The 12,511-nt window shown below is 40.5% G+C and overlaps 1 protein-coding gene across 1 annotated transcript in view; it reads left to right on the forward strand.

The window, feature by feature from the left end:
• Hecw1 (HECT, C2 and WW domain containing E3 ubiquitin protein ligase 1) overlaps nt 1-12,511 on the forward strand; it is a 277,245-nt gene that overhangs the window by 250,280 nt on the left and 14,454 nt on the right. Inside the window, exons 24-25 of the mRNA XM_090332620.1 lie at nt 10,323-10,421; nt 11,419-11,548. Of these exons, the coding sequence (XP_090188746.1) occupies nt 10,323-10,421; nt 11,419-11,548 (229 nt within the window). The remainder of the gene's footprint in view (nt 1-10,322; nt 10,422-11,418; nt 11,549-12,511) is intronic.

Consider the following 12,511-nt stretch of genomic DNA (forward strand, 5'->3'; position numbering starts at 1 on the left):
CGTTAAATGCAGAACATAGAAGGGTGCATCTTTCATCATTAACCTGGATCTCAGGGAATGGGGCAAGGTGAGATGAACCTTCCAAGCCAACAGAAGCCAAAACAATATACATTAGTCACAGTCATAGAATTATAATGTGTAAAGCAAAACAAATCTATAACAGCTAAAGAATGTATCATCAGGTATAAAGAGCTAAGATGTTAAGAGGAAGGTGACTGTCTAAAATATTAATTCACCCATGCCCTATTGGTGCTTCTAATGACTGCGTAATTCTACAAACCATTTCGCACATGCATGTCTGGCATATTATCAATACCAGGCGCTGCACTGCTCTGCCCAGCTCCAGTCTCTTTCTTGCTCCTCTTTATTCATCACAATGTAGAAAAAGATGGAAGCAGAACTATTCCCCTCCATGAAAGAACAGTCACCTCAGTCTCTTCTCCTTTCTTATCCTTGATAGGCTTCTGCACAAGACGTTTAGAAAACCCACAGCTCTCACTTACAGCTCTCATTGCATCGCCCATCTCCATGGCACTATTAACAGATTTGCCTTCCGCTTTGAAATTGGCTCAGGACAGTATTCTGTTGCCTTTGTCACCTGCAGTCAGCATGGTTGGGGGACAGGATGGAATTCTCCAGTTCCTGAATCAGAATACCATGTGGAAAAAGACAAACCTAGGTTTAGATTCCTGTTCCAATGCTCAGTTGACTATATCCCTTGGCAACTTTCTTAGCTTCTCTGAAGGTTTCAGTAATGTGTTCCCTAAACACCTGTATTGAAACTTAATCACTAATGTGATGATAGCATTAAGAGACAAGGCACAGCTCTCCTGGCAGGGAATAGACTCCTTATAGAAGAGTATAATGGGTCAATGTACTCCCTTCCAATATATAAGAATATGGTAGTGGCTCACATCTGTTAGTATGGGCCGGGAATGTGGCCTAGTGGTAGAGTGCTTGCCTAGCATACATGAAGACCCAGGTTCAATTCCTCAGTACCACATACAAAGAAAAAGCCAGAAGTGGTGCTGTGGCTCAAGTGGCAGAGCTCTTGAAAAAACCTTGGACGCAGGCCCTGAGTCCAACCCCCAGAACTGGGGGGGAAAAATGGCAGGTGTTATCATTCTTCCCTGAGTGTATTTGTACATATTGTAGCAACATCTACAAAAGTATTAGAGAAAGCTAGATTGCTTTCTGTAGACCAAAGATTTCTCAGGCTTAGCAGTATTGACAATGAGAGCTATGGAACGCTGTTTTATGGGGACTGTCCTGTGCATTATAACTCACCTCGACCAACAAGGCATAAAAACAACCCTCACAAATGACACCAAAAATGTTTTCAGACATTGCCAGTATCTCCTCAGAGGCCATGTCACTGTTGAGAGCCACAGTTTTCATGCACTCATATGGAAATAGGGAGTGGAGAGAAAGAGATAAAGAAAATCTAGCATAAAGAATATTTTTCAGGAAAGAAGACTATTTCTCTGGACTTGTATTTTTAAATATATATATTTACATACATATATTTGTATATATATTTAAATATATTTTATGTTTATATATATATCCTTGAAATAATTACTTGTTGTAAGTTATTGTTGTAACTTGAATATATATATATATATATATATTTGCCCTTAAAATCCATAAGTTGGAACCTAATTGCCAGCATAGTAATATTGAGAAGTGGGCACTTTTTGGAAACGACTATATCGCTAGCATTCTACCCTCATGAATAGGTTTGATGCCCTTTTAAATGGGGCTAAAAAGAGTGTCTGTCTCCTCCTGCTCTACCCTTCTGCTCTGTGCAGTTACAGCAAAAAGGTGCCAACTTGGAAGCAGAGAGCGAGGCCTCACCAAATGCCAAATCAGTTGCTGCCTTGATCTTGAACTCCTTTTCCTTCCATAGTTCACAAAAATGATATTCTATTGTTCATAAATTACCCAGTTCTCAATATCATAGCAAGGAATAAGCAAAGGAAGTCATGTCTTAGACATCTCTGGCTATTGGATACCTGTTATTGAGCAGCTGAATAACTGCTGAGACATTTGTGTTCGGATTCCTTCCTGCTTTGGTCATTTTCACATTCTCTGGTTTTCTGGGCTTATTACTAAGCATACACCTCTACCACTTGAGCTCGAAATTTTTGTTTTAGATATTTTTCAAATGGGGGTCTCATCTTTGCCTTGTCTGGCCTCGTCTTTGAGCTTCCTGTTTATGCTTCCCATGAAGGAATAACAGGCCCAATTTCACTCACTGGGCTGGGGTCTTCTGAGCCTTTTTTTTTCTTTTTGCCCATGCTATCCTTGAGCCATGGTCTTTCCATTCTCCACCTCCCATACAGGCACTATCCCCTACACCCAGCCTGAATTTTTTCTGGACCATCCAGTAAAGTATCTCCCACTTGCTTTAATTATTTACTTTCCATGACAAAGACTTTAGACAGAATAAAGCCCACGTACTAGAGAACAAATAAAATTTCACTTATTGGGTGTGATTGGGGTTGATACAAGGCTTTGCAAATGGATAGCCCTATTTTACATTTAAAATTACAAAGAGATGGTGGTTATGCAATTTGCTTGTTGGGAAATGTGATTACTACTAATGAGATTTAAACTGGTTTGTAAGAGAGGGACTATGCATTGTTTAAAACGATATAATTTAAAATAAGACTCCTCTGTACTTGGTGAGATAGAAACACCAGAGAGGAGGGTGAGGAGAAGCTGGGTGGAAGCATGCACATTCTCTACTTGAAGAAGAAATGACGTTTCTGTACTTCATCCTTTCTTCTAGTCGCTATGTAGAAAACTGGGTAACTGTTGTCAAGGGCAGAAATGTCGCTCTCACTGTCAAGCTGTTTCTTCCATTCTGAAAACAGGATGGGGAATTCATGCTGAAGTTATTTGAAATTCAGATTCTCATACTCAACCATAAATGATCTACTCTCCAAAAACCCTTATCTTAACAAGCAACCAGGGGCCAAAGGAAGACCATATCATTTGAGATATTCTTTAGATGCTGACATCATTAAAAGCTCATCAAAAAGGAGAAGGAAAAGCTAGCTCTTTGTACAGTTGAAATCAATCGTAGGCAGAAACAACATGGTTGTTTGGGGGCTTTTTAAAATTAGATTTTCCCAGTACATGAGAGTTTTAAAAAACACAAATTTTACCATTGCTGGTAGCTCATATCTGTAATCTTAGCTGCTTAGGAGACCGAGATCTGAGGATCATGGTTCCGAAATAAGCCTGGGCAGGAAAGTCAATGAGACTCTTCTCTCCAATTAATAACCAAAAAGCTGGGAGTGGAGCTGCAGTTCAAGTGACAGAGCTCTATCCTTGAGCAAAAAAGCTCTAGGATAGCACCATGAGTTCAAGTCCCAGGACCAACACAAAGAAAGAATGAAAGAAGAAGAATGGAAGGAAGGAAGCAAGTTCCAAAAATCAAGGCAATAATATTGGTAAACACAGTATGTGTTTTACCCAACGTTAAACAGTATGTGAGAGCATACAGAAGGTTTGACATATTTAAATAATGATGTTCAAGAAGGATAATTATTTTTAATTAATCAACATTTTAAGAATAAGGAGAGAATATCTTTAAGATTATTTTTAAATATACTGGAACTTAGCAATTATCAAGAGCTTTTAATCTTCAAAGCACCTATTAACATTAAATTACTCTTCTTTTTAATTCCCCTATGAGGTAAGTAAGCAAATATTAGCATTATTATCCCTTATTTGTAGATGAGGAGAGGGGATTGGAAAGGCTGTAGCATGCCCATGCAAACTTCAGATTTTAAAAACTTTCCTCTCTCTCTCTCTCTCTCTCTCTCTCTCTCTCTCTCTCTCTCTCTCTCTCTCTCTCTCTCTCTCTCTCCCTCCCTCCCTCCCTCCCTCCCTCCCTCCCTCCCTAAGTTTTTAACGTGGACAAGGTGGTCATCCCTGGCAACAATTTTCTCTTTAGCTCTCCTGTGTGCTTGTTGTATTGGAAGAATTATAGGGAAATATGTGTAGGTGATCATTGCTGGAGGATGGGAGAAGCCATTGCTAAGTCTCCAAATTGTTAGGCTTTAAACTGAAGAAAGGCTTCAGAAGAATTCACAAGAATTAACTTGAGCTATTTTCATTTCTTATGTCATCCTCGTAACATCTAAACAAAGCATTACAATTGTGATTTGATTAGCCAACTCCAACTTGTTGGTTTTTTTTTTCAGTATCACATTACTGAAATAATGCTGCCAATCTTAAAGTCTTTCTTTGAGGACAAAGGAAATGAAAGTTCTCTACAAATAACATCAGATCTGAGAATGGATTAGAAAATGGGCACAGTATGGTGGCTATGAAATCTTTAGTCTCCAGTTAATGCTTAAGTCAGGAGACATTCATTTTCCATGAAGTCTTTTCATTTTCTGGCTCCTTAAAAGTCAAATTGAATTAACAGAGTCAAAAACTTTTCCTTCCAAGGACTTTTTAGTCTATCCAGAGAGGTTTCAAAAATAAATTATAAGAGCCACATACTGATGGCTCATCCCATAATCCAGTTACTTTGAAGAGACTGAGATGTAAGGCCAGCAGGGGCAGAAAAATCTCTGAGATTCAATCTCCAAAATAAGTAGCAAAACACAAGGCTTGAGGGCATGGCTCAAGTGGTAGACCACCCAGCATAAGCAAGAAAGCTGAATGAGAATATGAGTCCCTGAGTTCAAATCCTGGTAGAGGCAAATACCAAAAACTGTGAATTGGGTAAACACATAAAGGCTTAACTCTTGGTGAGGCTCAGTTTTGAGAATTGGCTGACTTTTTTTTAAGTGAACTGAATTTGGTCTTGGCAGAGGAGAACTCAGAACAGATATTTAAGCCTTAATAAAGCTGAAGATGGAAGCAAGGTGTCCAGATAATCTCAGGACATGTGGACAAGGAAAGAGTAGTGGAAACATACAAATCTAACTATTGGGAAAATCATTTTTTTAAAAAATATATATGAATGCTCTAGACCTCTAAGAGGATATGTGATATAATCAATGTGCTAGACCTTCTATCTAAGCAGAGAGCAGATCAGACATGTGTCTTGGGCTCTTTAGGGGACAAAGGCAGAGAAAGGCTTTCCACTTCCACACAGTGTTTAGCAAATAGAGACTCCAGATTGGCTTTCCCCATGACCTGATTTCTTCCTACCTCCCTGATCTTTCAGATTTGAACCCAGAGCTTGGCCCTTCCTAGGAAGAACCTCTATTCGTGAGTGTGTGTGTGTGTGTGTGTGTGTGTGTGTGTGTGTGTGTGTGTGTATGTATGTGCACATATTGGTCCTGGGACTTGAACTCAGGGCCTGGGCATTGTCCCCTGAGCTCTTCTTCTCAGGGACTTTCCTGCTCAGGTTGGCTTTGAACCTCCATCCTCAGATCTCAGTTTTCTAAGTAGCTAGGATTACAGGCCTGAGCCAGCTACACCTGACTTGGAACTCTACTTCTTAAGCCATGCCTTCAACCCTTTTCTATTCTAATTATTTCTTACATAGGGTCTCACTTTTTTCTCTATTCTTTCTGAACCAAAGTCCTCTGGAGTAGCAAGAGTGGCATCTAGCCTTTTTTTCTCTCTTTCAAAGTACTAGAGTTTGAACTTAGGGCTTCATACTTGGGAAAGTTCTTAACTGCATGAGCCACACCTCTAGCCCTAGAGACAATTTCTTTATACTCTTATCTCAAAGCATATTGGTTAATTCTGTTATCTAAAGGAAACTCCAATCAGTAGATCAGTCTTCAAAACAATAGAGCTCCCTGGCTCATAATCATTCAATATCTCCTTATTTCATTGCTTTGTTTCACTTACATATGCGCATTTCCTGCTAGAACCAATTACTTAAATAGCTTCAATCCATCTTCTGTCCTGATTGTATCAGCACATAGACTTTTGATAGTGTGGGAACTAGATGTTGTCAGAGTTCTTATTATGCCAGGCACATGAGAATTACAGAATGCAATTCCAGCTTACACATAGGTAGTATTTAAATAATTCCAATATTTTCCTGACATGTCACATTACTAGATTATATGTTAAGTGGGACTTTGGGAGCCTAGTCTATTTTCTCTAATTATCCCAGCACCTAGCCCAGGTGCTGTAGGTTTTGAGACAGAGTCTCACACATAACCCATGCTAGCCTCAAACTCAGAATCTTCCCACTTTAGCCTCCCGAATGCTGAGTTGACAAGTAGGGCTCCCATGCCCAAATGACTATTCATATTTTTCAAACAATCGCTTTTGCAGGGGGTGGGGGTATATCTCAGTTGGTAGATCACTAGCCATTGAGCAAAAGCTATCAAGTTCCATTCACAGATGCTGAAAAGAAAAGGAAGAGATCAATGTTTTAATTTTGCCATAACTAAATTTCTATTTAAAATGTTAGAATCTAATTGATACTAACTTGATTGCAGACTATGGGTATATGTCTGTATGGGACTTTCAGAACTTCCTCTTTCAAAAGAGATATGCCCTTGGCCTGTGGTGTTGGCGAAAAGCCTTCCCTGCTGTCACAGACCCTGCTGGCCAGATATTAATGGGGGCAGAATGGAATTGGCAATGTAAGTGCTGGACATTAATCTCATTTCCTAATTAGCAATCAGAAGATAATATCCTGTCATTATCTTGAGTTGGCTGAGTCTTTCGTGGCAGATGAAGGCAACTTTAAGTTTTCTCAGCTAGTTTGTAAGATGGCATCCACACAGAGAAGGGTTGAAAATCAAGAATAAATTATGCCTTACCTCTGCAGTATTTAAGCATTGTTTTTGCAGTGCCAGAGGAAAGGATTCTTTAAACAACCTCTCAGAAAACATTATGTGAATAAAGGTGGGTGTAGAGAATAGGCAGAAGCTAACTCACCCCAGTAGCCTTGATCTGCATTCTCTCTTGCCATCTGCTCCATCAGGACCTGTTCCTGACCTCATTATCACCTCTAACTGTGCCACAGTAGAAACGGAAGTCTCTCAAGTCCCTCCAGCCATCATTCTGTAGCCAGTGTTCTCATCTCCTCCCCCACTACGGCTGCTCCCCAAGTTCCTAATGATGCACAGAAGGCTGCACTGTGGATCAACAAAGGCGCTCGCTCTCCTGTATACACTGCCAGAGCCCTGTCCTGCACCTGCAGAATGAGGGGAAGATCATCCCAAACTATACCTTGCTGGCCGACCTCAGCAGATTCTCCAGCATACCCTCAGGTTCTTTCACTGGCATCTCTTCCACTTCGCTTTTAGGAAAGCGTCTACCTGCCACTGTCACCTCCACTTCCAGGAGAGCACTTTAGACCTTGCTGGAATAACCACCCTGAGCTGGACATCTCAGTTTCCCACACCCAGTACAAATGTCCCCAATCATGCCATGCTAGAGACTCCACCACCATTCAAGGCACAGCTTCCCACTCAGGCTCTGAACGTTCTATTCATCCTCTCTGCCATCCTCAAGGGTTACACTTTTCCTTCACTGCTGCCTCCTGTTCCTCATTAACTTCTTTACCCAACAAAATCTGAGCAATTCATAGTTGACCAACACAGGAAGCTAGTATCTTTCCTTACCCTGTTCTGCCCATGCTATGAAAATCCTACTGAAATGTTACCCATTCCAATTCTGAGAAGTCACCAACCTTGATTTTCCTTATCCCTCTTCAATTAGATGTAAATTACCACTCAGTAGTGATGCACACTTATTATAAAAATTCAGTATGTCATCAGGTACTGGTGGCTCCCGCCTGTAATCAATTACTCAGGAGGCTGAGATCTGGGGATTATGGCTCAAAGCTAACCACGACAGGAAAATCCATGAAACTCTGATCTGTTTTACCATCAAAAAAATCTGAATATGGAGCTGTGTCTCAAGTGGTAGGGCACCAGCCTTGAACATAAAAAGTTCAGGGACAGTGTCCAGGCCCTGAGTTTAAGCTCCAAGACTGACACAAAAATAAATAAGTTAATTAATTAGTTAATTTTCAGCACCCAGGCAACTCTATCATCAATCCCCTCCAAGGGAGGACAAGATAAGACAGAAAAGCCATTCCCTGGGATTTGTTAAAATTAAAGTGAACACAGACCACTCAGAAAAGAAGATCTGAGGGAGCCTGAGGTAGGCAGACATGGTATCAGACAAAGGATTCTTGGAGACAAAGGCTGGGAGGACAGGAGCCATACTCCAGCAAGGCCTCTGGGATGACAGCTCAAGCCAGGTGTCAATGGCTCACTCTTGTAATCCTAGCTACACAGAGACAGAGACCTAGGGGATCATGATTTCAAGCTATCTCTGGCAGAAAAGTCTGCAAGACACCATCTCTAATTAACCAACCAAATGTCAGACTGAAGAAATGGATCAAGTGAGCAAATGGATCAATGAGCAAACAGAGCAAGAACATGAGATCCTAAGTTCAAAGCATGCGCATTCACATGCACACACACAATAGCAACTCAAAAGGCAGGCATGGTGATACATACCTCTAATCCCAGCTTTGGAAGGCTGAGAAAGGGGCATCATGAATTCAATGAAAACCTGGGCTATAGAGCAAGAGCCCATCTCAAAAAGAAAAGAAGAATGGCAGATAAAAAGGGAGAGAAAGCCAGGTGCTAGTGGCTCACACCTGTAATCCTACATGCTCAGGAAGCTGGGATCTGAGGTCCTGGGACCCCTGGAGCAAAAAGGAATGATGGAAGCCACCAATACCCACGCCCCATTTTTCTTTTAAAAATGTTAGTGAGTTTTATTATTCTGTCTTCATAGGTGCATATATAAAGTACTCTGAACTTATTCACCCTCAGGTTGGTTGTCCTACCAATAGCCAGCCTCCCTGTACCTTCATATAATTTTTAAACAACTGAGGAAGCAGACCAGAGATGGAATCCAGGGCTTGGCCCATGCAGACAGGCACTGCACTGTGTGTGAGTGACACACCCCTAAGCCCTCAGAGGAGAGAATCTTCTGAATCCAAAAAGAACCTCATCAAAGGTAGTGGAGTTGAGGTCACTGGAAACGAACTAAAAATGAGAATAGAGTTGGGAAAAGTTTGCAACTAGGTCCATGAGTGATGAAAACCTAATTAGACAGGGAGCAGAGATACCCTCTCCCCAATTTCTGGGGTAGATATTTGGGTGAGACATACAAGATGCAGTAGTCACAGGGTACTAGGCAGGCCTGGCAGACTGGAAACTGGCTTAGGACCAAGAAAATGACCTAGGTAACTTCAGTTCACCAGCTAAAATTCCAGGTAACCAATGGCTCCAAGAATTGAAATCACTGAGAGTGTGACATCTGGAGGTGGCCAAGACTGTATGACCAATTTTTCCTGGCAAAGACTTTGTTCCTTGGGTGTGAAATGCACTCAGCTTCTCTCTCATCACCTGATGATTACATGCAACACTTGCAATCTGTGAGCTCCAGTTGCATGTGGGACTCCTTTTCAAATGCTCCACCTCTCAGCACAGACTTTTAGGTGACGTTATAGAATGTCTGATTAGATAAGGAATCACTTTCCAGAAAGCCTTCTGTGCTCTTTGGGTCTGGTTCCCCTTTAGTTTCAGTGTTTTATCTCAGATTCTGCCACACCTCTTCCTTCCCCAGAACTTTGCTCTGCTTACATCTTCTTATCATTACGTCTGAGAAGATATTCTGAAAAAAAAAAATGACCGTAGCCTGTTTCCTGAAGTAAAGTACATATCAAGCACACAAGCATTGTGTATAGTAAAGAATAAGGAGAGACTGTGAGTGCTTAAAAATGGGTAAATTGAGGCATTCAAGATGGCACTCGGTAGTATGACAAATATATTAACTGACATATGGTAGATTCAAGGGAGAATTCGATTAGTGTAATTCCTTAAAAAGGCCAAGTGAAAATTCAACAAAATAAACACCAGGAAGGAGATACTTGAAAAGGGTAGGGTGGGGTCAAAAAGAAAGGAGAAGAGGAGGAGACCATGGTGAAGAATTCAGTGTATGTTGTACAAAATTAAGAAGAGTGAGAGAGGGGTTGGGTAAAGGAGAGAGGGGTGAGAATGTTGAAAGAGATGACATTGATCAAGCTGCATTGCTTTCCTATGTTGCTTTGTTTAATGGAAATTCCTTTGTTTAAAGACTATAAAAACTAAAAAGTAATTAATTAAATTAAAAGATGACTGCTACAAAGAAACACATCAGTTTGCGCTGGGAGAAATGGCCTAATAAGAGAACATTTGCCTAATATAGGAGACCCTGAGTTTGGTCTCCAATGTGACAAAAATAAAATCCAATTTAAAATATTTGACAACACCCAATTTTATTGACAGTAAAATTTCTCTGTCTTGTCTGTGCTCTAGGTTCAGGTTTAGTGGTCGTATCCTTGGCCTAGCTTTGATCCACCAGTACCTTCTGGATGCTTTCTTCACGAGGCCCTTCTATAAAGCACTCCTGAGGCTGTAAGTGTTCTATCAAGCATGGATTCACCCATCTCTGCTCACTGTCCTTTCTGATGCCCTTTTTCCCTGTTTTGTGACAACCATTCTTTTTAACTTTCTGGCAGTTTTCTGTCCTAAGTGCTTACATATGACAGGTATTTTACTGTCATAAAAAGGCATTTGAGGGATGGAAGTTTGGCCTAGTGGTACAGTGCTTGCCTAGCATGCATGAAGGCCTGTGTTCAATTCCTCAGTACCACCTACATAGAAAAACGCTTGAAATGGTGCTGTAGTTCAAGTGGTAGAGCTTTAGCCCTGAGAAAATCTAAGGATAGTGCTGAGGCCCTGAGTTCAAGTCCCACAACTTGGCAAAAAAAATTAAGGCATTTGAAGTCAAGTACCAGTAGCTCACACCTGTAATCCTAGCTATTCAGGAGCCTGAGATCTCAGAATTGTACTTCAGACCTAGCCAGGGCAAGGAAGGCCATGAAACTTTTATCTCCAAAAATCCAAACGTGGAAATGTAGCTCAAGTGGTGATATTACAGCCTTGAGGAAAACAAAGCTCAGGGATAGCACCCGGGTCCTGAATTCAAAAAAAGCATTTGGAGATTCTGTAGAGGGATAAGGAAAGAGTGCTGGTAAAACATCATGCAGTGTATATGACTCTGCTTTCATAAACTTGTAAAAAGTGCATACAATGCTAATGATGATTCTAATATTATAAGCATTTATTATTAAAGTAGAACTGACTTGTTTAGAACTTCGTTGTTTTAAATGGAAAACCATGAGTCAAAATCATTATTTCATGTTGATTAGCGTAAATCCTTGAACAGTTCCTCGCGAAGGAAAATTACTGAGTGAACCAAATCCATTGACTATAATGATCAGTGCATGTAAGAGTATAGAATTTGAATAGAACAGTGACAGTTTTGCCAGCATGGCATCACCACATTTTGGAATGTAATATGGTGGCCATTTATTGAGCCCTTACATTTGCCTTGCCCTGCATTCTCCAGGCCCTGTGATCTGAGTGACCTGGAATACCTGGATGAGGAGTTCCACCAGAGCTTGCAGTGGATGAAGGACAACAATATCACAGACATCTTGGACCTCACATTCACCGTTAATGAAGAGGTGTTTGGACAGGTGGGTGTGATGTGAGCTTGGAGGGAGACTGTGTCCTTTATTGTGGACAGTGCATAGACCGTAACACATCTTAACAATGGAAGTGTCAGCTTCAGTGTTGCTAAATGTATTCACATTGTTGGACCTCTTTATCTTATAACACTGAAACTCTCTCTATTAAAAATCCATGCACTTCTCTTACCCCCTGCTTCCTGCCAACAACCCTGCAACTTCTATGAATTTGACTACTGTAGATATTTAATATAAGTGAGATCATAACCCATTCGTCTCTTTATTACACTGAACACAACATTCTCAAGCTCTACCTACATGGTAGCATTCTTTTCCGTTTTACCTGTACATGCTCATTTTGTTTATCCATTCTTTTGTTGATGGAGACTTTGGGCGACTGTGATTAATGCTGCTGTGAACGTAGATTGACACCTGTCTGTTGGCGTCTCTTCTTTCAATCCTTTTGAATTATATGGCTAAATAGTTCTTTTGGATTACATATATGTATTATTCCAGAAATGGAATTGCTAGATAATATACTTAAGGGGTTTTGCTTTTTAACTAGAGAATAAGGAATTTCATTCATCCAAACTAGAATTTTCAGAGCTACTTCCATTAAAAATTTCCCCACATCCTCTTCCTTCTTTTCTCTTAGTATGACATTGTCTTACTTTTTATACTCTTTTGAAAATCAAATACAGTAATGGAAGAAAAAAATTAACAAACCAGACCAGTATATGTTAGGTACTTCTTAGATTTGTACATCTATAAAAATAATTCTTTCCTCACATCCAGATGCCTCGCTCTCTATAATGCACAGGTCTCAATACTTCTGCACAAGATACAGTCTCCCCCTGTTTTCTACTGGCATGTATTTATATTTGAAATTAAATTTTCAGCTCTACCAAGTCCGTGTTTATCAGAAATATCCCTAGCCTGAGCTGATTTAACAATTGAGGTGTTGAAAACACC

Source organism: Megascapheus bottae, chromosome 5 (genome assembly GCF_031878675.1).
Source record: "Megascapheus bottae isolate mThoBot1 chromosome 5, mThoBot2.hap1, whole genome shotgun sequence".
Classification (NCBI taxonomy): Eukaryota; Metazoa; Chordata; class Mammalia; order Rodentia; family Geomyidae; genus Megascapheus; species Megascapheus bottae.